The following is a 25,685-nucleotide window of genomic DNA, read 5'->3' as shown; positions in this document are numbered from 1 at the left end:
GAGACGGGAGGGAGAAGAGTCAGGTCCCGGGCTCAGCAACCCCTCTCCCTCACCTAGCGCCTGGCTGCTGCTGCAGGCATCCCGCGGGGAGGGGACAGCCAGGCAACCACACAGCCCCCGTCCTTGCAGACAGGAACCCGCTGGTTTCCAGATCTCTAAGTGCTCTGAGGTTCTGAGGCTACCAGCCCTGGGTGGACACAGACATCACCACCTGCGCTTCCTTACCATCCACTGGCCGGCATCTTCATCAGCTCCGAAACGCCGAAGGAAAGTGACCCCATGAAGTCGTTCCTTGTCGTCCGGTCCCAGTCCCAGATTTCTATGGACAGCCGCCGGTCTTTATCTGAAGGTTTCAATTTGCTACAAACGAACAGACACACACACACACACACACACACATGATTATCTTGATTGTGGTTTCCTGGGAGATACCCCATGCTTATGATCTGAGCTTGAGATTAATGCAAGTATTAATCTCAACATTCAATTCTCTTCCTGTGACTCCCCACTGCCAACAAAGAACCAGCCTTCTGGCAAAACCAATGCTCTAGACTAGGGGTTAGCACAGGACAAATCCGGCCCATGGCTTGTTTTTGTAAATAAAGTTTTATTGGAATACAACCATAACCGTTTGTTTACATATGGTCTATGGCTGCTTTGACTCTAGAACAGCAAAACTATGTACCTGTAACAGAGACTGTATGCCTGTAAAGTCTAAATTATTTACCATCTAGCCCTTCACAAAGCACAGCTTGCCGGCCTCTATTCTATACGATTGAGAGCTATCTTCATGGCTGACCCCATCCCTGACTTATTTATACCCCCTTTCCTCTACCTTCTCTATCTCTGACCCACTTTAAATGCTACCTCCTCCAAGAAGTCTTCCCTGCTTAGAGGTCAGGATGACCTTCCCATTTCGGTGTCGTTGATGTTACTCATTTATTCCATGCTTTAAAAGTTATTATTCAAATTCTTACATCATCCCTTGACCCTTACAAGATCCTTATGCTTTTATATTATCTGTAATGTAAAATAATTTTTGTACAAAGTAGACATGGGTGATAATTCAGGGCCGGCATCATGAAACTCTTGGTAAACCAAGTTACTGACCATCAGACATGAGTGACTTGGTGGAGAAAATAGCTTTACATGAATTTGAGAGATGATGAGGAAGGAAAGCAGCAGCCTGTGAAGCCTTCAGATTGAAGCCATGTTGAGTGACATCTATAACAAGCCCCCCTACAGGATCTCCAGCCACAAGGCGAGTGGGTTTGTGGTGAGCAGGGAGGGCACTCGGTCAAGGAGAAAAGACAAAACTTACAACGTGAAGGACTCGTTCCACTGGGGGTTTAGTGTGGAGCGGATGGTTTTGGTTTTTTGTTTGCTTTCATTCTTGGGATCAGGAATGAGCTTGAGCTTCACGTACGGGTCTGAAAGTCCATTTGGATCCATGGGGATTAGATTTTTCGCATCTTGTACTGTGAAGGGAGAAGGAAGAAAGATGAAATGAGAGAGAGAGAGAGAGAGAGAGAGAGAGAGAGAGAGAGAGAGAGAGAGAGAGAGAGAGAGAGAGAAACGCGCACTGGAACACGGGAGACAAAATTCTTACAGTACTTTCACAATGAGCTTCCTTGTAATCTTCTACTACGTAGCCTGATATAATTATACCCCAAAGCAACAAAGTAATAAATCTTTGGGGAGCTAATCGAATGTATCTTGGGCTCTCCTATATAATGGTCATATTCCTCTCTCATTGTGAAGATAATTAGATGACCATTTCCTTGAATAGTTCCCAAATACCTCCTAAAAATAAGTTCCAATGTAGTGTAGATTTCAAAGGTTTTGGCACTCTTATTTTATTGATTTTAGAGAGAGAGGACGGGAGAGGGGGAGAGAGAGAGAGAGAGAGAGAGAGAGAGAGAGAGAGAGAAACCGACCCCCACCCAGCAGAGAGTGGACAGGACAGCTCTTGCTTGGTAGCTTGGTGGCCCTGCTTTCCAATGCTGCCTCCTTCACCAGGGAACCCCGCTCGGAAACTCACCCTCACCAGCCCCTCTCCTCAGCTAGGGAAACGGACGGGGCATGTTCCCAGTGGCTTAGCGTTGTTGGGAGAATTAAATGAAATGAGGTGCTATGTGCTTCACACAGTTGGTGGTTTGGGAAACGAAGGAGGGAAAAGAGATTCACGCTGTGAGTGCCCACTCTGCCCAGGCAACGAGGTGGGTGGTCTCCAGGGGACCTGGCTGCCTCCGGCTGCCTGAGAACCGCACCCCCCTGCCCCCTGTCAACCCCCCAGAACTCTGGCAGACAGCTTCTAATGCAATGCAGGAGCACCAGCCTCCTGAAACAGCAGCCCAAGGATCACAGAAGGTTAAACACTGGAGCATAAAAGAAAGCTCCTGGACAAGGCCTGGGGATGAGCCATAGGTCCCTCCCTGCAATAAGCCCTGGGATGAATCAGAGCTTTTAAAAAGCAGGAAAAGCCCGCATGCCGAGCGAGCGCTGAGCTGCATTCCAGACGGTCTCATAGGAACCGTCGAGGCTGCCGACAGCTCTTCTCCGCCCGGAAGGACTGTGGGTGCGGCTCTGCCATCAGCCAGCGCCGCGACACAGTCACTTCAGGCCCATTTTTCCTGAATGGCGATGAGTTAAAATACCAACAGCACTGAAAGCTGTGGGCTTCCTATGGAGACGTTATCCTTCAAGCTGAACGGTTAAAGAGGTTATCAGTTCCCAATGTCACTGAAGGAGATGTGGGTCCAAATCCCCATTTCCGATTGAAGGGAGAACAGCGTGCCGAACCCTGAATCAGGACGGTCAGCGACCGACCTGGGGTCCCACCTGCTCAGGACGTGGGGCCAGGCAGGCGGCCTGCGCTTGGGTTCTGGCTCTGCACTCCCGGGCCTATCACTCTGGGCGAGACGTTAGCCTCCCTGCACCTCCAGGGTCTTCCCCGGAAAACTGTCCCTCACTGATTATGCCCGTTCCACACACAAAGCGCTCGGGACAGTGACAGGCGCACAGCGAGAGTCTAATGACAATGACGACTACGATCAATGATGATGACAACCATCAGGTGTGAGTCCACGTTCCTGGCACAGAACACAGCCGGAGGGGCTCCTGGGACAGGCGGCGCATGCACTGGCAAGCAAACCCGTGAAGAGCAGCGTGATGTGGAAATTTCCTAATGTGGTTGCGGCTGTACGGTGCCAGCACTGTGTTCAACCACGCAGCAGCGTCGGCGGGCATCCCCGACAGGAGCAGGCGTGGGGAAGCTGGAAGAGGGGAGCTCAGAGGGGGCGGGTGGACAACACAAGCATGGAAGTGGATGATCAAAAGGGCTAGAGGCAGGGGAGAGAAAGAAGGGCAATGCAATGGCCATGCAGTCAGAGGGGGTACGGACGCTGCCGTGCCCTCCCCAACAGGTGCCGGCACTGGGTCTCCACCTCCACTGCGCGCCGGAAACAGCTGGGATGCTGGAGCGAATAGTGATGCCCCCCCCTCCCCCCGCCGAGAGTCTGATTTAATTGGTCTGAGGCCCAGGCATGAGCATCTGGTTGGCTTCCCAACTGAGTATCTCTAAGCGTGGTCCCTGGACTGGCATCACTGGCACCATTTGAGGACTCAGACCCTTATTCATGGTAAAAAAAAATCTACTCCCTTTTTAACATTCAAGAGTTAATGCATCACTCAAAACTGACCGCTGTGGTACATGGGAAACCGGGATTGTCTGCCATCCATCCAAAGTTACCAGGAAAATAAATACGATGAGAACACAACAGCGTTCCTTATTTCCGGCGGGGACAGCTGCCCGAGACCTGCTCTTGGTTACAAAGGGGGAACATAACGAGGCTTCGAGTGTTAAGAAGATTCCAGCCCCAGAGAGAGTCTTTTTCTAGATTGAAAGATGATTGAAAAAGGAATAACTTTCTCACCATGTCATTTAATGCTTTTTAATGTCAGTTCAGTACCTTCAGAAACGGTCTCAAGGACAACCTACAGTCATAGCCCATTGGTGGCCCTGCCCCAATGGGGGAGTAGTTGGGGTGAGGCAGGGGGCTGCTAATTCTGAGGCAGTAAGGGTGTGGGGTGTTTCAGTCTATGAGCACCAGGGGGGCCAAGAATGGACACAGCACCTCATTTCTTGGCTTTTATTTTCCATAAGAACCAAACTGCTTTGACCCACAGAATTAAGATAGAAAAAAAAATCATAAACGATTGCGAATAAGACATTTTTTGGTAAAGCTCTATTCTGAAGGTAGATGGTCTCTAAATGCAGCCGTAGAGAAGTGACGCAGGCCCCTTGCTCATTTAGCTGCCGCAGCCCTAACTGTGCTCCCGAAGGGGCTGGGCCCCACAGGAAAGGCAGGCAGGCAGGCGGGAGCATGCTCCCACCTTGTCCCTCTCATCAGCATTTCAGCAGCCTCCGTGAGGACACATCTGTGCTGGAGGAATCCGTCTGGGCGGTGGAATTCGCAGTTTTAGAATGAAAGTCGGTTCTTGATTCCAGAACTTAAATAGGAATACAGAGCATGAACCATCTTACCGTCTTTTGGGCAGAGTTGCCTGTTTTGAGATGATCAGCCGTCAAGCCTAGAAAAGCCATCCTAGATTGAAAGGTTATTTAACGTCCTGATAATGTAAGGTATCATTCCTGGCCTAAATCCATTCAAATATCATGACGATTGGGAAACACCCTGAGGTGCCACTCAGATCCTTGATAGAGGGGCGAGGCCAGCCCAGAGCACAACATCACAGCTTTATGACAGTTTGCCGGCACCCATAGGCCCCGGCTGGAGGACCTTTGCTGTTTGCCCTGACAGCCCGGCCCTCCAAGGGCTGACAGCAAAGGGACAGCAGCTTCCTCCAGGCGACTCCTCCTGTGGCCGGGGAGGCGAGGAGGTCTGGGCGCTGGGGGAGGTCCTGGCAGCTGGACGGAGACCTGGCTGGGAGCTGCCCTTGGGTGGGAGGTGTGAGTAAGGTGCTCTGTCCAGGGCAACGGGGTGGGTACATGTTAGTGGCGCCCACTAGTGGCCAAACTCAGTCTGGGAAAACTAAGGCTGCATGTTGCTCGGCGAGGTCAGCGCTGGTCAGGATTCAATAAAACTGTCCGTAGGGAGAAACAAAAGCCGCCTTCTTCTCTCACAAACAAGTGAGAACGGAGAGATTTTCAGTCCCAGTTCGAGCGACACAGTGTGTCTGAGGCTCCCAAATACGGACAAGAGGCCAATCGCCCGTGTTCTCTGTGATTTTCGTTAACAATCGTATCTGCATTTTAGGGACGCTCCCTCCTCTGGTCCACAGTCACCTGGTACGTGGTGGCACGACTTGGGAGCTGGTGTCGGCTCTGACGGGTGGGTCGCTAGATACGTTAAATATTTAACTGCACCCAACCTCTCACATTTACTATTTATAGAACCCCAGAGACCCCACCACACCCGTGAGGCCAGGTTCTTGGTTGGTAATTATTTTGAACCCACACTGCCTAGCACAGCACCTAGGCAGGCGCTGGCTGCAAAATTCACCATCTCCAGACCACCCTAGTCCTGTGCCTTTGAGGTCATGCTGCCATTCCCGGGCACCTGGAGCACAGCTGTCCATCTGTCTCAGGGCTGCTGGCCCTTATAAGACCCGTCTCCTCTGACCTTCCATCTACTGCCGGCCCAGCCCAGCCCAGTGTCACCTCTACAGATTGACAGCCACTTGGCAGTGGGGGCTGCGTCTCACCCCACACCTGGGTGTGGCCTGTCCCTCTCCTACCCCAGCCGCCCTCCCACCCCGGCTCCAGGGTCAGCACAGGGTGAGGCAGAACCTCTGAATGCCCCGTGGATTCCTGTTTGGCTGAAAAGCAAGAGCAGACAGGAAAGCTTGCACACGGTTCATCTTTTGGTTGCAGTACCTAAAGCTTCCATGTGGAGGGACTGTCGGACAAGGAGAAACCTCACAGCCTGTGCTGGGAGGATCAAGGCAGGCCAGAGGGAGTCGGGCGCTCTTTAGACAACAGTCTGTGCTCTGGAGAAATGATCGCCGAGCCCACAAAGACTAAAGGACAGAGAACACGGCTCCAGCTTTCAGGAAAAACGTATCAGAAAGGGCAGTTTTCTCCTGGGGAAAAAAATCGCTGTGTAGAAATTCTCAGAATTTCAAGAATGAAATGCAAAGACGTCATCAACCATGAATGATTTTTGATGGGGTCACCACAGCCTGTGATTCTGTGAACAAACTGGGGCCTTGGTGCTGTTCAGTTGTGTGTGTGTTTTAATATGTAAAAAATATTTTTATTGACTTCAGAAAGGGAGGAAGAGGGAGAGAGAGAGAGAGAAATATCAGTGATGAGAGAGAATCACTGATTGGCTGCACATGCACCCAACCTCCATTGAAGATGGAGTGGGCAACGTGGGCATGTGCCCTGACTGGAATCAAACCATGACCTCCTGGTTCATAGGTCGATGCTCAACCACTGAGCCACACCAGCCAGGTGGTGCTGTTCAGTTTGATCCACTTGTTCCCGTTCTGCTGTGCCAAGTCAGCTGACACTGTCTGTATTGATGAAACCTACAGAATTTTGGATTTGATCTCTTCCACGTTGATACACTATGACCCATACCATTGTAATATTTATTCCTTTTTGGCCAAAGACAAAGGCAGAAAGAATGAGATGTACTAAGAATACACCTGCTCAGCCATCTCCATCCTACTAGGCAGAATCCATGCAAAAACCTGGGTTTAGGGACACAATCATCTCACACTTTGCACCTATTTGTGAACGTCTGTTCATTAGTGAGACTCACTGCTTGGTGCTAAGAATGTGTTTTCTGTCCTGGTAAATTCAGTGGCCAGTCACGTACCCAAAAACATAAGCCAGCAACGCTCCAACCCAAGTCCCATTGGAATAGAACTTATGAAAGAGAACTGAGAGGCAAGAAAGGGCAGCCCGTGGACCCTGGGAACAGATCGTAAATATTTCACCACTTTTTCTTTGACAGTTAGTGGAAAGTAAACATTTCTGCTAATGTTCCCTAAGCCTGATGTTCTGAAAGGAAATTGAATCTGGGTGTGAGAGAAATAATAGTTTCTAGGTATCGAGAGACCAATATGATTCTCCATATACAACATAGAAATATTTTAAGAAATATTTTTCTTACTAGAGGCCCGGTCCACAAAATTTGTGCCTGGGTAGGGTCCTTAGGTTGGCCAGCAATCAGGCCCGATTGGGGCCTTCTGGTGCCAGGCAGGGCCTTCCTTCCCTGGCTGCTGGCTGGGGCCTTCCTTCATTCCATGCCACCCCCTGGTAGTCAGTGCACATCACACTGAGCGATTGAACTCCCGGTCTCCCGGTTGAACTCCTGAGGGGACAATTTGCATATTAGGCTTTTATATATATACTAGGGGCCCGGTGCATGAATTCATGCATGGGTGGGGTTCCTCAGCCTGGCTGGTAATCAGGGCCAATTGGGGCCATCTCGCTCAGTCCTGATAAGGCCGGCTGGTCAGCCAAAGGGAAGTACTGTGGGGGGTTGGCTGGCCACAGGAGGTTGGCTGTGGGAGTGCACTGACCACCAGGGGGCAGCTTCTGTGTTGAGCATCTGCCCCCTGGTGATCAGTGTACGTCATAGCGACCAGCTGTTCAGCTGTTCGGTCAATTTGCATACTAGCCTTTTATTATATAGGATGATTCTTTATATGATTATAAGACTAATAGATACACATATCATATAAAAAGCTAAATACAAATCCATGTCACCCCAATAAATTCAATTTAAAAAATCTAAATGCATAAAGTACAAAGAAGAAAATTAAAATCACCCCTACTTCCGCTCTAAGTGAGAACCCCTGTTGGCATACTGGTGGTGTTTCCTGCCAGACTCTCCGCTCTGCATAAATCTAGCTTGAAATACTTATTTTTTATAGAGTTTATATCTATAAACACAATTTTAGATCCTGCCTTTATAACATAACAAGGCATGCTCTGAAAACATTTAAATGCCTAGCATTCCCTTATCCAGCTATATGATAACTGATTTAATCAACCCCTGTTGGGGGCCATCCAGCTGGCTTAAAATTCTTCACCTTCATTAATAACACAGCTGCCCTGGCCAGTTGGTTGGGTGTTATTCCATGTACCAAAAGGTCACGGGTTGGATTCCCAGTCAGGGCACATGCCCAGGTTGCAGGTTCAACGGGAGGCAACCAATCTATGTATCTCTCTCACATAGATTTTGTTTCTCTCTCTCTCTCCATTCCTCTCTCTCTAAAATCAATAAAAGCATTAAATAAACAGCAACTGATCACATTCATGCATAAATATTCACCCGAATTTCTGATTTTTCCCCCTCAGGATACATTCTTATAAGTGGATCAAAGGGCACAAAATCATTCAAGATGCTTAACATATATTGGCAAACTATTCCCTCAAGCGTGTACCAAAGTCTTACCGAGGGTGTGGTGAGAAAAGTAAAAACTGACATTGTAATTTTGGCTTCTTCGATGACCTCTGAGGTTTAACTTGTTTTATATGGTTATTTGCCACCTGTCTTTCTTGGACTTACTCTCTCTTCCAGTTTCTTACAGGGTGTCAGCTAAGGAATTTTCTTACTGGCTCAGAAGAGCGCTTTAGAGGTAAATGAATGATAATGGCTCTTTGTCATATTTGTTGCAAAACGCACTTAGATTTCATTTACTGCTTCTAGAAACACCAGCACTTATGTTTTTATATAGTTAAACCTGTCAAACATTTTTTAAAAGTGTCCTCCATTTATTTTAAGTTTAGAAAATCCTTGCCCTTTCTGGGATTTTTTTCTATTATTATTTTGTTTCTTTTCAATGTTTAACTTTTAAATCCATTTGGAATTTGTTTTGGTGTGCAGCGTGAGGCAAGATTGAATTTAATTTTTTTCTTGCAAATGCTCAGACAACTTACCCGACAACATTGGGGAGTGAGCTGCACCTTATCCACTGGACCCCATGGCCTCTGCTTGTGTCTGTCAGGCCACAGTCCACTTTGTGCCAGTTCCTACAACAAGCCTGTGCCCCAGTGTTCTCATTTCCAACAGGTTTGGAAATAGCCTTTTCCGTCCAGGGGCAATGCCACTCGGCTGCTTTGTTCTGCTCACCTGATAAATCTCTTTATACCTCTCTCTGTCATTATATATTAAAAAATATCACTGTTTGCATTTCCGGTCAACCTGTTTGCTCAAATGGTTTCCTGTTCGTGTTTTATGGAGATGGTGTATTCTCCCATTCTACAGAAGTTTATATGGAGTTTTCTCAAATCCCCTTTTGTAGTCTTTCACTCAGTAACCCATTTTCAAACACATTCTTCATGATTTCCCTGCCTTTTATATACACACTAGAGGCCCAGTGCACGAAATTCATGCATGGGTAGGGCCCTTAGTGGCTGCTGGCTGCCTGTTGGGGCGCCTCCCTTCCCCTGGCTGCCTGCCACTGCTGCTGCCGGCCCTGCCCCCTGTCAAACTCCCAGTGGAGGGGAGAATTTGCATATTAGGCTTTTATTATATAGGATATTCATTCATGGGTCACATAATATGTGTATGTTTTCTTTCTTTGCTAATTTTTATTTAATTTTTTATTATTAATTTTAAAAATATATTTTATTGATTTTTTTACAGAGAGGAAGGGAGAGGAATAGAGTTAGAAACATCAATGAGAGAGAAACATCGATTAGCTGCCTCCTGCACAATCCCCACTGGGGATGTGCCCACAACCAAGGTACATGCCCTTGACTGGAATCGAACCTGGGACCCTTCAGTCCACAGGCTGGCGCTCTATCCACTGAGCCAAACCGGTTAGGGCTCTTTGCTCATTTTTAAATGAAGAAACCAAAAGATGTTCCCATGGGCTCTGTCCACTGTCTACTTGGCTACTGGAGAACTTTCCTCAAATTAACCCGCACGCGCACTCCTGACCCAGTGTCACCGGGTTGTTGTGGACCCAGGTGGGCGCCCGCCCATTCCCTCGCGCACGGCCATCACACTCACCGAGCCAATGGCACCCGTTTAGGTCCCACCGACCCCGAGGTTCTTACTTCCAGACCTGCCCCTTCTCCTTCATCCAAGGGCTCAGGGCCCTCAGGACGCACTGTGCCAAGAGCAGCCCTTCCCCAGGGCCGGTCCTTGGCTTCTCCTTTGGAAATGACATTGTGAGGAATGATGCATTTGAGACCCTCTGCAGTAAGGGGGGAGCCCCCAGCTTTTCTGGCCGGAGAAGACCTGTGTCTCTGAGCCTCGGGGAGGCGTACAGACCTCTCCTGTCTTCTCCCAGCAGCTCAGGGCTTTGCTGTTTCATGGACCAAGGACGGCCAGACCACGGATAGCTTTTTTCTGAATGCAGACTCGGGTCGGCTGAGAAATGTCTCTCAGACGGCAGTAGGTGGCTTGTCTCCATTGTGGCTTCTGTCTTTTCCTGGGTCTCCTTAATGTTTCAGGAGACACCGGAGAGGCTGCATTTTGGGGGTCACCAGCTGGTTCGCCGAATTCAATGTAGAAACCCTTCGCTCACTGAAGCAGCTCTCGGAATCCCACTGCTTCTCAAAAGCTTGATTCCTCGGAAGGCAGACCGATTCCTCTTGACCACTCAGTCCGAATGTCAGTCTCTGTTTGATCTAAGCTGCCCACCTCACTTCTCATGGCAAACACCCTGCCTGTGCGTCTTACTGTCCCCTTGCCCCTGGGTGGGTAGCTCTCCGATGTGCTTCCCTTGGTGGGGGTCTGTCCTTTAAAGGTCAAAGCTGTCTGTTTGACTCAGTCCTACATCATCTCGTTGGTCATTTCACCTCCAGCTATGATGTTACTAAACCTTCAGGTGCTCCGGGCGGGGCGTACAGGGCAGGAGAAGCCGGGGAAGCGCACAGGTGAGGAGCGTGGGTCTCCGGCCTGCTCAGCCCTCCACCCCGCTGTCCTGGGAAGTTTCTAGTGAACCATGTAATCTGTCTCGAAAGCAATGAGCTGCCTGGAGTAGGAAATCTCCAAAACTCCTTCCACTGTGAACACAAACTGCCTGCATGCAGATTGACAGCGTGCTCATGCCTCGGTTTTCATGGATGATTCGCCTATGTCCACAGGTGACCTGGACACTAGGTGCTGAAAGGTCCTCTACACTGTTCTTCATCCCGGAAATAATTCTCACCTTTGGGGAGGGCGGGTCACCAGATGCCTGGGAGAGCTATGGCTGCTCGCCCTCCCAGGAGGTACATACAGAACTCTGCATATAATTTTGGAGGCCTCCCTGGCCCCAGGGAGCCAGGGTAGGGTGGGGTTCTGAGCACAGATCTGAAGCCCAGATCCTGCTCTAAGAGAAACCTTATCATACAAACTCCAGGCTCTGCCAGCATCTGGTCAGAGCAGAGCTTTGCCAAGTTCCCTAAGGAGACGGGCCGGAAGCTCCCCAGACTTGCAGGGCCAACCGTGTCCAGGTATCGTACTGTGGTTGCAGCTTTCTCTCGGGGGCTCTCGGTGGCTCTGAGATCGAGGATGCCAGGGTCTCCCAGTTTGAGGGGGTCATCTAGGTCAGTACAGCCGTCTAGGTCAGTACAGCGGGCGGAAGCTCCCTTGGTGAGACCCAGAACCAAAAGGCGGGAGACCTGGAGCTGTCGCCACAGCTGGGAGTCCGGGAGCGCGTTCCCAAGGCCACGTCCCCAGTCCCTGCTCCACGGGGCCTGGGGGAGGTTAGCGGTGCGCTTGTGCATTTGCCTTGGTACCGGCGAGAACCGGGACAGGAGCGATCTGCCCCCATTTTCTAGGCCGCCCAGGAGGTGGAACCTGGTGCCCCTCGGTCTGGTCGCTTCCCCTCCATTTGTGCTTGAAACAGATGGAACCGAACTGAACAGAGCGGGGAGACGGAATTGAATTGAATCAGACCTGGCTCTGAGGCTGCTGCTAATAAAATCACAATCATCCACCTCAGCGTGGCAGACAGAGACAAAAATGTTTGTTGGTTCTTTTTTTTTTTTTTTAAATTGGTTCTTTATTTCCTTCCCCTTGAAGTGGCTGACTCCTCAGGAGATAAAACCCGGGAGACCTGCTCCTATCGCCTGTACACTAGGGGTTCAGTGCAGACACCTCAGAGGCCGGGACCCCAGGAACTTGGTCTATGAACTCACCTGAGGGTCCCCCACGTTCTGGGGGCCTTCGCTGGGCTTCCCCACAGGCATGTCCTGGCTGAGCATCATGCCTGATGCCTCGTTACGGGCGACAGTCCACATGCCCCATCAGGGGCAGGAGAGGGACCAGTTGTCCCACCCGGGGCTGTCCCCCCACCTGCAGGCCCTCAGACCTGGTTCTCTGAGGGACACACCTCTCAGGGGCTATTGGGGGTTCATGTGAATGAGAGACTGAGTCTTTATCTTTGGAACATACATTCTTTGCAGAGGCAGAGAAAGTTATAATGGCGAGCCATTTTTCAGCCTTTCTAGCCATTCATTATACCATCACAGTCTTTAATCTGAGAATATGAAGCTGAAGATGAATAGTAATTAAACTTAAGATGTCAAGGCTAAGAGATGTTTACCTGGCAAAGCCTCTGATCACCTCAACCACAGGCAAAAAGCAAAAGAAGAAAAAAAAAACCTAGGCCATCTCATTACCTTCGGACTCTCTGTCTTACTGGGCCCACCTGTCACCATCTCAGACCAGCACAAGGGGATCAGGTGCACCCAACCTAGTGCGGGACTCAGTTAATTCTGCAAAGACAGGACTGGGGACTGAGTATCTCAGAGGTAAAATTATTTTAAAATATGTTTTTAAAATCGATTTTAGAGAAAGAGGAAGGGAGAGGGAGAGAGAGCGAAACACTGATGTGAGAGAGAAACATCAACCATCTGCCTTCTGCACGCCCCCTGCTGGGGACTGAGTCCGAGAATCGAATCGGTGACCTTTTGGTGCACAGGATGACACACAACCAGCGCAGCCGCACGGGCCAGGGCTTGGGTGTGACACTTTTAATCCAGTGAGCTAACCAAGGTGCTTGCACAACACCAGGCCTTGGGGCTAAGGCGCTCCCTGAATCAGAAGTGCCAAGCAGAAGGGAGATTAACTGGCCAGTGTTGTAGGCCCCCAAGTCAAAGACAACCACAGGATGAGATGCCGGTCCCTGTGAGGCCTTACGAAGTGGGCCTGTGAGATCTAAGTGCTTTGGGGAGGACAGAGCGGAGAGGGCCCTGCTGATCCCAGCATAATCACCCCAGTTTACAAACGAAGCAGGAGACACCTCAGTTTCCTAGCCGTGGGGTGACTGGTGGTGATGACTCACAGGTAAAATGTACCTGGCTTTTTTTTTTTGTTACCACATTGTCAACTAGTTCATTCTCGCAGCTGGACTTCCTCAGGAAAGCCGAGCTCCGGGGGCGAGAGGCACAGGACTGCCAGGGCCAAGCAAGCAAGCAGCCTGCACACGAAGTTGCCCGGGGGAGAGAGTGGTTTCAGGCTCACAACGCAGGCTGTGAGCTTTGTCCAGTCCGCCCGCCCTAATCACAGGCCGGCACCTTTCCCGGGTCGTTCTGACTGTGGCCCCATTCAAAGAACCCTGCTTCCTGCGGGCTCGGCCATCACTAAGCCTCCTCTCCCCTGACCATCCAGCGTGCTGCGTTCTACAGCTTCCCAACGAGAGGAGGTGATGAATGGGCCGGCGGCTGAATTGGACACATGTTGCTGAATCAAAATTGTTTCTTTATCCTTGGCTGCTTTTGGACACTGGCCAGGCCAGGAAGAGGTTCATTTGTTCAAAAGGCACTTATGAGTCATATCCAACTTTTGTACAGAAGCTCAGACCCTGCCGTTCCTCCTTAGTCAATTCATGGGCTCCCGTCCCTACCCACAAAACACCTTGGTGCACACCCCTGGCTCAGGGCTCATGGCTTGGGCATTACCTGTCGTTTTGTCTGCTCAGCACCCCCACCTCGAAACTCTGATAGGAAGTCTGCCCGGCACCTGCTCTCGCTTCATTATTCTAGGGAGAGAAAAATGCCTGCCTTGGATTGAAAAGGAACCCCGACTGGCTTTAATTAACCGCAAGCCTTGCACTAATTACCACATGGGAGGTACAGTACAACCACTGTTCTTCTCAGCGAAGACCGTCCCCCGTGGAGAGGCTCGGGGGCAGAGCTCCGTGCAGGTGGCCCTTCCCCTCGATTCGAACGAGGGTATTTTAGAACCACCCCAGCAGCTCACAGCTCGGATTTTCTGGGTGGAAGTGCCTCGGAGCTGAGAAGCACAGAGCTGATGTCTCCCTGCTCCATGGCGACGCCATAACCAGGTCACGTGCAGACACGATAACTGGAGGCTGCTGCACAAAACACGTGACAAACAATTGCTGGGGGGCACCCGAGCGGCCTGGTGCTGGAAGGAGCCATCAGGCAGCGTGGTTGGCTCAGAGAGGAAACGTTTCCATTGGCGAACAAATGACTCCCAAACACGGGATGTTCATGTTTTCCAACCTTTTGGTGGGGGAGCAAGCGGGGCACCCATCTGCTCTTTGTTCCACTTCCACCCCTTTAACACCTCCTCCCCCATCCGAGTTAAAAGAAAGTTTCCCAGGAAGTGGTTAAAAAAGCAGCATGTGCAAGCTTCTGAGAAGTTCCTCGCTTGGCTGACGCATTTCCTTTCCAGAAGGAGATGAAGTTCTTTGCAATAATTTCATGGCAATTAATCTTGTGCTTAAATGATAATCCTATAATTAGAAGCAATTAAAATCCTGCACCAGAATGACCTGCTCAGTCAGTGTTGCTGTCCCTGTATGCTAACGGGGTAATCTTGAAAGAGGCCCCAGAAATAATTTGTTTCTCTCTTCCTGGGGATGCAGGCATTCAAAGACAGCTCAAGGATGCTTCTTCCTGGCGGGAGGCACTGAAGTCCAAGTGGATGGAAGACAGAGGCTCCCGGAAAGAATCCAGGGCACCCTGGTAGCTCGGTTGGTTAGAACGTTGTCCTGATATGCCAAGGTTGTGGGTTTGATCCCTGGCTGGGGCACGTACAAGAATCAACCAATAAACTCATGGATAAGTGAACCCACAAATCGATGTTTCCCTCTCTCTCCCTTCCTCTCTCAAATTAACAAATACATTTTTTAAAAAATTGTAAAGAAAAAGGAAAGAATCCAGGGGCTTGGGATCCTCTTACGCAGGAGAAAGGGAAGCCACGCCACTTTGAGCTTGATACCTGGGTAATTTAAGACGAAGGCAAATGCTGCCATAAGGAAGTGACACCTGCGACTCTGCCCCTCACCCTCGTCCTGCTGCCTCCCACGGACACCCGGTGACTAAGCCGCAGGGTTGGAACCGACACGGGATCCGTGCACGGAGCACGGCGCAGGAATAACCCCCCGGAGGAGGCACATGGCTCCCTGGCGCACAGTTGACATTCAGCTCTGCCAAAGCTGGGTCAGGACGAGGCCCCCTGTCAGGCTGCAATCGCGAAATGTCTCCCAGAAGATGCAAGCTTTTCTTGGCTGTGTTTCTCCGAAGGACCCCGGAAGTCACGTGGCTAGTCATGAATTAGGCTAAAACGGGGTCCTTTAAACTTGATCCAGATATAGGGCTAAAGTGGGAAGAGCTGCCTGGACTGGGGATAGAGCAGCACAGTATAAAGTGGAGTGATTTTTTCAATGTTGTGCCTACTGGATACTTCCACCACCACCACCACCATCATCATCATCATTATCATCATCTGCTCAACAAACGTGTATTAGGCACACATTCAAGGTACTGGGCGGAGTACAGGGGATAAGATACGACCTCTGACCTCCAGGGGTGGAGGGAAATCAACATATAAACTAACCTAAGTGAAAGCCCATTATAAACATTATAAAAAGCAGGCAGAGAAAGTGGTCATTTTAGTGAGGCAGGAAATGTTGGGAGAGGCTGCATACAGGTAACGGGAACAGAATGTTGAAAAGGTACTCACTCCTGAGGGAGCAGAGACCAGTGTGAGCAGAGGTGTGGCGTGGGGGGCAGCTGCCCACGGGGAACAGCACCGGCTTTTCTTTATCATAGGAACACAGTGTCAAGGGGTGGAGGGACATGGGTGAGGAGGGTATGAGGGATAAGACTGGGGAGGCAGGCCTGGCGGGGGTGGCTCAGTGGTTGAGCATTGACCTATGAACCAGGGGGTCACAGTTGGATTCTGGATCAGAGCACATGTCTGGATTGCAGGCTCATAGGGGGCGTGCAAGAGGCAGCCGATCAATGATTCTTTCTCATCGTTGATGTTTCTATCTTTCTGTCTCCCTCCCTAAAATCAATAAAAATATATCTTAAAAAAATGACTGGGGAGGCAGGCAAGGTACTGGCTGCTGAAGGGGTCCCACCGACATGTGCCACGTGATATTTGGGATGTCCAATCAAGAAGACGACTGAGTCGATACATCCGTTGCCAGCATTCCAGCCATCACCTGGAAGCAGGTGCGTCCGCACGGGCAACGTGCACACCCTCTTCTGGTACAAGAAACTGCCACTTCTTTTTCACTTAGACTAGAGTTAGTTCCTGTTTTCTTGGCAAAGGATGTGCTTGGGTGTTAAGCACATCCTTTGGGGGGACAACGGCTAGAGATGGGTGCTTCCACGGACTGTGGCACTGAGAGAGCAAGGACAGGTCTGTGATGGGAAAGAACCGGGGCCAGTAAGGAAGAGCCAGAGGCGGAGGACGAGAAAGGACAACAAAGTCAAGTCACACGTCTGTCTGGCCAACACATGCCCAACCAGCACACGTCCTGAAGGGGTACGTTTCCATCCTTGCCTGTTTAATTCTTCACATGAAGGTCGGGGAGTGCAGCCAGATTCCCTGCTGCCATGTTTATTTCCAGCCATTCCCTCAGCCTTGGGACACACAGGCTCCGGAGGGGCGGGGGGGATGGCAGGCCCTCACCCGACGGTGCCCAGGACACTGTGGTAAGGACAGGTGTCCGAGAGCCAGTACAGGGCAGCCTCAACTCTTAATCGCAGGTGGAGACGTGGAATTGCCAGCACGTTGGCAACACCCTAAGCCAGGAAAGGGAGAGGGCCGTGGGCCGGCCTGTCACCTTCCCTTTCCCAGGGCCAGCGCCAGGTGTCAGCTGGGGAAGGGATGGGTGGGGCACGCCCGGCAGCCCTGTGGCCTTGGACAGGCCAGCAGAGCTCGCCCGGCCAGTTTCCTCAGTTATAAGGGTGGTTGTGATGCAATGACAGAAAGGGAAGCATCCGGTCAGGGGCCTGGTACATGGAAGGTGTTTAGCCAATGCTGGTTTCTCCTCCCGGGAGAGCAAGGCTCTCCACCAGCAGCCGCTTCCCTGGCCTGCTCGCGCCCGTTCCCAACCCCGGCATGTGTTTTGAGGGGCTGGCCTTGCGTTAGCATCCCCATTGGGAGCGCTCGCTTGGTTCACCTGGCGGCTTCCCACCAGCACGGAGGGACCGCTGCAGAGAGCACGTGGGAGCTACGCAGTGGAAACAGCGGGCGCTCCCACTTAACCTTGCCCAACTTTTTGCAGGTTTGGTTGGTTTGAAAATTTCAAAAACAGTGTTGAGAGAACAGTACAGTGACCAGCTATGTATTCGATTCACTAATGATTACCATCTTGCCACACATCTTACCACACTGTGTGTGTGTACACACAGCTATTTTTTTTTTTTTTGTCTTTGCTAAGATTGGAGATCTGGACCTTGGGGAGGTGATTAGTCATGAGGGTGTAGCCCTCAAGATGGGATTAGTGCCTTCGTAAGAGATACCAGAGAGCTTGCTTCCACTCCCTCCCTCCAGCCCGCCCTCCCTTCCAGGCGAGAACATAGCTAGAAGCCAGGAAGAGGGTTGTGGCCAGCAACCAGTGGGCAGCACCTTGATCTTGAGCTTCCCCGTCTCCAGCACTGTGAGAGGGAAACGTTAAGCCACCCAGTCTAGCGTGTTTGTTACAGCAGCCTGAACGCAGACACAGTTACAAGGGTTGTTGAGAGACGATCATTACAATATCTCTCCTTTTCTACGTGAACCATCTAAGCAGGACATTTACCATCTGTGAGACTTTGGACAAGTGAGTTAATTTCTTTGTGCCTCACGTTCCTCACGTAGAAAGGAAGAGAAACGAGGCAGACTTCCACAGAGGTTGGGATACACGCGTGTACATCTGTGCAAAATGTCCCTTTTAGGGGAAGGGCTCCATCAGCGTTGGCTGCCGTGGCTGTGACTGTTAATAAACGATTGCCGAGCTCATATTCCCCGAGCAGAGCTGTGTCTACGCAAACATCTTTAGACCAATTCTCCAGAGGCGCGACCTAGATTGTCGTCGTAAGCCACACTGGCTGGCTTTCATGAAAAGCTGGTGCCTACTTCCGGGAAGGGCCTGTCCCCTGAGATGACTCTACGACTGTGAACCGCGGGCAGCAGTGGGGCGAGCAGCAGGGAGGCCCGAGGAGGACTTGCCTGGCCGTCCTTGCAGGACGCGACCCGACCTTTCTCTGCTACTTGGTGTCCCGTGCCCCCGGCCAGGGCACCGGCGCCCTCTGTGCAGTGTCCCCGCTGCAGGCCTGCGGGGCCCACGGGAGAGACCGGGAAAGCCGGCAGCGCCGGGTGGTGGCTGCTTTCGTTCCAGGGCAGCCCCGGCCGGGTCCAGCGCCCAGGCTGTGCTTTGCTGTATTCGGAAGCGCAATGAGCGGGAGCTGAGCATTTGGGAACGCTGCCTTGCACGCTGGCCTTGCAGGAGCTGCGAACCGCACGGGAAGCTCTGACAGTTCGCCGTGGTGGCCATTCTATTGCCAAGGGCAGTGGCTTTATAAAGCGAAGGATGACCATTGACGTGTCCAGCCCGTAGGCATTCACTTTCCGCTTCTCAATCCCTGACCTCCTACTGAGATTAGTGCCTTCGTAAGAAGAGATGTTTTAGGGTCATTTTCTCCTAAACTGCATGCTCCGTGCCCCCCAGACAGGAGTCCGACAAGGTAGGAGCCTTAGCCGCAGGGAGAGAGAAGCAGGGGTGGGGCTGAGGCAGGGAGAGCGCCCGCCCCCACCCCATACCGAGCTCCCTGTGTGCCTGAGACGGGGAGTTTATTCACCATGCAGTCTGGACCGCTGGCTATATTTGGTTTGTTTCATAAGGTTATCCAGAGCCTATGAGCCATACCTCAAAGCCCTTTAATTGTCCCTGAATTCTTATCTGAGAGGACAGCTTTGGGTAGAAAATTTGCTTATTTTTCAAATAAAATAATACGAGGATGTTTCCAAAGGCGAGCTTTCTCTGGAGCTCCTTCTCTCTCTTTTCCCCTTAAATGGACCCTTTTGGTCTCCCCCCCTCTCTCCTCCCCCCTCCGCTGCCCTCCCTATAGTATCTTCTGCTATTTGCAAGTCAATAACATTAAAGTTAGTCTTTCCATTTTTACCATCGCTTATCATTCCTATACAAATGGCCACGTGACACCTTTGCTGCTCACATGGAGACGAGTGCCCTTGTCCGAGGAAAGGGGGTACGTGAGGGAGCCCCCCGAGCCAGGCCAGGAGGGCGACACCTGAGAGCCGAACCACAAGCCAACATGAGTGGCGCGTGGCAAGTACAGCAGGTATCTGAGGACACCGGACCGGTCCTGGGCCAGCGAGGCTCCAAGGTCTCTCAATCGAGTGTGCTGATTGGCCCAAAGTGGACGCAGGGGCCAACCAGAGGCCAAGCCAGGCTGCAGTGGAGCCCACCCCGTCACAGCCCCAGGAGGGAGTGTCCTGGGCCGTGGCCGGGACTGCAGCCCCGGGCCGGGCTGTTTGTAGGAGGTGCAGGTGATGTGATCCTTAGGAGCACAGGGCGTGGAGTCAAAAGGCCTTGGTTCCCAGCCTGGCTCCTTACTTCTTCTGTGACATCACAAGTTACCGAACTCTTTGTGCCTCAGTTTCCCTTTCTGGGAAATGAAGCTCCTAACCGGGTGGTCCTGAGGACTAAATAAATTAATCTACGCGGAGTTCTCAGTACGATGCCTAACGCGGGAGGAAGCATAACGCTCCGTGGCTGCTGTTGTTACTGTCACTAAGATGGACTTGCCAGGTCATCACGCCTGACGCCTCCCCTTGGCCTAGTTCTTCTCACTCACAGCATCCTGCCTGATTGCCTTCCCCGCCCGCCTGTCGCCAGGGGATGCTACACTGGCCATGCTCTCAGAGTTCAATGATCCACACGGCAGTGACGACTCTGAATCACACTGAGCGTTTCGAACCCGCGTACAGAGCAGTCTCCTGGGAGACGCGCTGATGGGGATCAGTGGCTCTGAGTGGGACCAGATCGAGGCCACGACAAGCCCAGGTGTCTCACCCTGCCTCGGTGTCACCCCGGCCCGCATACCCACTCCCGCCGGGAAGCTGTGCGCCTGCCACCTCCCAAGCAGGCCTTACCTGTGACGTGGAGCTTTTCGTCGGTGACCTCCGCCTTCAGGTAGATCCGGCCCCTCTTCTCCGTGTGGTCCATCCCACAGAGGCTGGGCACGTTGATCACACACTGCTTGTGCACGTTCATATCGCAGGCTGCGGATCGAGAAAGCGGAGGGTGAGTGAGGCTGGGCATATGGATCTGAACCGTCACTTGCTCGGTGTTTTGGTTGGAGGAGCGCAAGTGAAAACGAGACACCCTTTAACTCGATACTTTGTTATAATGTTGTCGGTGACATGGATACTTTGTTATAATGTTGTTGGTCACATGGAGAACTGGGAGCAGATGTTCCTTACAGCACAGGCGTCCTGTGCCCCACAATCCCCTCTAAATGTGCACACCACGTTGGCTCAGTCGTCACTGAAGCAACCCCCCTGTGACCGCTTCAGAGATGTAACAGTGCACAGCACGCACCGGGCAGTGCCTGCGGAGCCCACATGGATCCACACGCAACGGACACAGAGGCAAAGAACACGCACATTTTACACAGAGGCCACTTTCTGCCAGAGAATTGCTTATGCCTTCCTAGCTCACCACTTAGAAGGCGTGAGAATCTGTGGGTTGAGTAGAGGAAATTCATAGCATTTTCCTTTCCCAAGCGAACTCTGTATTTTCAAGAAGGCTTAAATACATTGCTTTTGGTTTATTGTGTGTGTGTGGTTTTTTTTTTTTTTAAAGAACTTGTATTTGATATTTTAAACCTGACTTCAAATATTTAAATATTACTGCAAGTACAACAAATACACGCCTGGCATGATATGCCATTCCTTCCCGGCTGACATTTCGTGGGCGAGACGGGGGAGGATGAAAAAAAGACTAGTCATTGCAGCGAACCAGAGACACCCTGCGAAGAACCCTGTGCAGAGCACAGACACGAGGCTCCGTGGAGGCGCTGCGGCTCCGGGATCCCTGCACCTCCAGGCCCCGGTCCCCCAGGGGGTGCCACGGGGCTCTTCTGTGACCTGCGAGGTGGAGCCGTCATGCCATTCCGTTGTGAGGGTTGAATTTCAATCCGGGTGAACGAAATTGCAAAACGCATGGCGGAGGGTGTCTGTGCTGGGATGGAGCCCGGAAGGCGGGATGATGGGCGCGGGAATAAAGAACAATGGGCTGATTCACGAACGTGATTCTGCCTAGAATTCTATTTCCAAAGTTACCTGTTCAAAGCCATGTATCTGGGTTAGAAAAGATACTGACTCTGGAAATTACCTTCAAGCGCCTGGGAAGCATCTGCAACGTAAAGGAAACAAAGGCCACAGCCTCTGCGAAGGATCCGGGCAACGGGGAAGGTGGGGGAAGTGAAGGCACACGGGGCTCTGTTCTTGTCGTGGCTTCTCCCATTAGTGGCTTTTATATCTCGGGAAGCTTATCTGCTTTCTCAGATTCTATTTCTTACTCTGCAAACTAAGAGGCTGGCCCAGACAAGCGGCTGATAAGCTTCTTCCCACCACAGGATTATGACCCTACAACGTGCAGGCAGAGTTCTCCGCTGCAGAAGGTAAGGGACGGGCTGGGTCCTGGCACCCACCTGCCTTCTCCCCTCCTCCCTCCCAGAAGGAGCTCAGGCAGCCGCTCCAGAGGCCTCAGGACTTCCAAGGAAAGGAGTTTTACACAAAACAAAAAACACTGGTTTCCAGCCCCGCCAGTGTGGCTCAGCGGTTGAGCACTGACCTATCAACCAGGAGGTCACAGTTCGATTCCCGGTCAGGGCACATGCCCGGGTTGCGGGCTTGGTCCCCAGTGTGGGGTGTGCAGGAGGCAGCCATTCAATAATTCCCTCTCATCATTGATGTTTTTATCTCTCTCTCCCTCTCCCTTCCTCTCTGAAATCAATAAAAATAAATATTTTCTTAAAAGCACTGGTTTTCAGATTTTTTTTTTAAAAAAACAACAGAACCCATTTTCCAATAAAGACTTAAGTGGAATCCTAATATGTAAACCAGATGAGTATTCTTTTATTAGCATATAATAAATTCAAATTTATACCATTTATTTATTATTAAGACATTCACGGACAACCAACAAAGCCCTCAGATCCAAACACATTTTGAAGCCAGCTGTGAGGGATGCTGGGTGAAGTCCCAGTTTGGCTTCAAGAACTTGTTTACTGATGCTTCTCGTTACAGTGATGCTGGACCAGAGCCTCGGCTCCTACAGAAGAGTGTGCACCAGCGGCAGCACTGTCTAGCTCCTCCTTCCCAGGCCTGAGGACGCTTCAGTACAGCGGATGCAGCAGGAGAAACCTGGCTACACATTCCTCTCAGTGAGTGGCGCCGGGCAGCATCCGGTCTCCCACGCCACCCTCAACGCGTCAAGGTTGAGTGTGTCACACATTCAAGTGCTCCTTTTTGTTCCAACATTGAAAGCAGTGACAAGTGTACTTACAAATGCACCTCCAATGTGCACTTGCAGAGCCCTGAAAACCGTGTCTTTGGGATCCCTGGGTTACGTTAGGCTATGAAATTCCACAGCTTGGCCCGGCTGGTGTGGCTCAGCAGTTGAGTGACGCCCTAGGAACTTGCACAGCAGTTCTCAACCTGTGGGTCGTGACCCCTTTGGGGGTCGAACGACCCTCTCACAGGGGTCGCCTAAGACCATTGGAAAACACATATATAATTACATACTGTTTTTGTGATTAATCACTATGCTTTAATTATGTTCAATTTGTAACAATGAAAATACATCCTGCATATCAGATATTTACATTATGATTCATAACAGTAGCAACATTACAGTTATGAAGTAGCAATGAAAATAATTTTATGGTTGGGGGTCGCCACAACATGAGGAACTGTATTAAAGGGTCGTGGCATTAGAAAGGTTGAGAACCACTGAACTAGGAGGTCACAGTTTGATTCCTGGTCAGGGCACATGCCCAGTGGAGGGCATGCAGGAGGCAGCCAACCAATGATTCTCTCTCATCATGGATATTTCTATCTTTCTCCCTCTCCCTTCCTCTCTGAAATCAATATACATTTAAAGAAAAAGAAAAGAAAAGAAGAATGTGATTTAAAAAAATTTTCCACAGCCTGCTGAAGGGGAGAACCCTGTGTTCTGAGAAACTGCCCATCTACTCTGTGAAGTTCATGTGTCTTTATTTTTATGTGTCCCATGTTTGCTCCATTTAGCATACACATATCTCAAGCTCCTGGCCGTAATCACAGTCGTTAATGAATGGCCAGATGCTGGTATTCCCCTGGCGCTTTCTTGTCTACTAGAAAAACAGACTTAGTCATTACCTTTCGTGTCCTCAAAGTATACACTTTTACCGAAGCAAATAAATAGTCTGGGAAATGCATCTCAACATATAGGAACTGTCAAAGCCAAGAGTTCCATAGCTGTTCTTTCCCCGGTAGCCGGTGGAGATATACACGGAACAGGCAAGGGGCACGGAGGTGGGAGGCTGTCCTCACCTGTGGTCTCTGGTGACTGCATCCTAATTGAACGGATAGAAATTTGAGCCGCCCAGGGACATGCAGGGCCAGTGAACTTCAGTGAGATGCCACCCTGCCTCTTGTTTTCACTGTGGTTTCAGTTTAAGGAGAACCTCCTGGATTTTTCCACATCCGCCCACTCATTAGAGACCCAGGAGGACAGCGACTGTGATCGCTTAGCTTACTCCGAAGCCGAACCAAACGCGGAGCGTGGAGGCGCATGCATCTGCTCCGGGGTTTGACGCACCTGCGTTTCATAGGGACTGAAGATTTCTACCACGAAAAACTGTGACAGCACCAACATTGTGGATCGACTGGGTGCTTTCTGGGGTCCATAATGAGGCAGTGAAGTAGTTTAATAAGAACGTTGGCTGGGGAAAAATCCGACACTTTATTGGTCTGGTCTATACCGGAATGAGTGCTCCCTCTCGATGAGTTGGAGCTGAAACGTTACTGCACCTGATGCGCGCAGGGAACCCCGGGCCCAGGCTGGGAGCCTGGCCATGGCCTGGAAAAGAGAAGGTACTTACTGTCGCATTTCATCCCCTGGTGGATGAGCCCGTACAGCAGTGACCCGCAGTGGTCACAGAAGGTGGGGCTTCCATAGGTGTGGATTTTGAACTTGTGCTTGCTCCGGGGGTCCTGCAGGGAGAAGCAGCAAGGTTGTTCATTCCCATCACAAAAGGGCACCTTTGTGGGCTAAGAGCCAAGGCCAGCACCCTTCCCCTGACTCCCCATTCCCATGTTGAGGTTCCAAATGGAACCAGACTGGGATGAGGCCAAAATAAGTCGATCTTAGTAAAGCGCTCAGATGGGCAAATCCATGAGGAGCAGTGCACACCTCTGTTTCTCAAGGCTCTGATGATCTCTCTATATAAAAGCCTAAGCGATGGTTATGACTGAACGACCAGAACGACCGGTCAACCAGTCGCTATGACGTGCACTGACCAGCAGGGGGCAGATGCTCAATGCTGGAGCTGCCCCCTGGTGGTCAGTGCGCACCCACATTCAACTTCCTGTGGTCCCTCCCCCTTGCCAGCCGGCCCCCAAAGGTGCTAAACCATTCGTAGATGACCTGCTTCTGGGTTGGGGTTTTGTATGCAGCAGAGCAGCACCCTTGCTGTGATCTATTGAAAGTCAGCCCTCAACACAAGGGTTTGTCTCACTCCCATCCTCTCCCTTTCCCGGGGGCCACCTGCCCATCCTGGTGGCAAGGGAAGGAGAAAGGGGGAAGGTGGGGAACCGTGTGAAGGCAGGGAACTGCGCGCTGGTGTAAGCACCACCCTGCCTTGATAAACATCAGCATTTCTCCCAGTTTTTCGCTGTATACAGACAGTCCTCGGGTGACGTTGGACTTGATGTACGTCGTTTCGTGGTTACGTCACCATCTCCCATTTATTTATATATATAAAAAGTTCCATCATTTCGACGTATGTACATATGTGCTTTTATGTTTTTTATTATTTATTTACCACAAGTAAAGGTGAGGAATTGCTATCTTTCTTTTATATATTTTTACTGTTTCACTTCATTACTGCTGTGTATGTGCTCCATGTGAGTGACGTAGGTGCGTATGGTGCTTATGTAGGTGGGTTCCGACTTCGGGCGAAAATCATGTTACGTCACACCATAGGAATAGACCTCTGACATAACCCGAGGAACTACTGTACTTATTACCCTCATTCGACAGAGCTGATGGAGACCTTCAGAGTCACATGGCCAGTCACATGAGCAGGCATGCTCATCCACTGACATGTTTTCTGTGGCTGCTCCCTCGACACAAACCCAGTGAATGACCTCGGAGAGGTCATGCCCCTTATTAATAAAGCAGAGAAAAGCCAGTCTGCCCAGGGGAGAGCCTGGAGCGAGGCGCAG

General features: G+C 50.9%; 1 protein-coding gene across 1 annotated transcript in view; it reads right to left on the bottom strand.

The window, feature by feature from the left end:
* Positions 1-25,685, bottom strand: part of PRKCA (protein kinase C alpha) — a 276,998-nt gene that overhangs the window by 50,276 nt on the left and 201,037 nt on the right. The window contains 4 exon segments of the mRNA XM_006776670.2: positions 212-360; positions 1,322-1,478; positions 20,343-20,471; positions 24,341-24,452. Of these exon segments, the coding sequence (XP_006776733.1) occupies positions 212-360; positions 1,322-1,478; positions 20,343-20,471; positions 24,341-24,452 (547 nt within the window).

Source organism: Myotis davidii, unplaced genomic scaffold, assembly GCF_000327345.1.
Source record: "Myotis davidii unplaced genomic scaffold, ASM32734v1 scaffold69, whole genome shotgun sequence".
Classification (NCBI taxonomy): domain Eukaryota; kingdom Metazoa; phylum Chordata; class Mammalia; order Chiroptera; family Vespertilionidae; genus Myotis; species Myotis davidii.
This window is presented reverse-complemented; position numbering and strand designations above follow the sequence as displayed.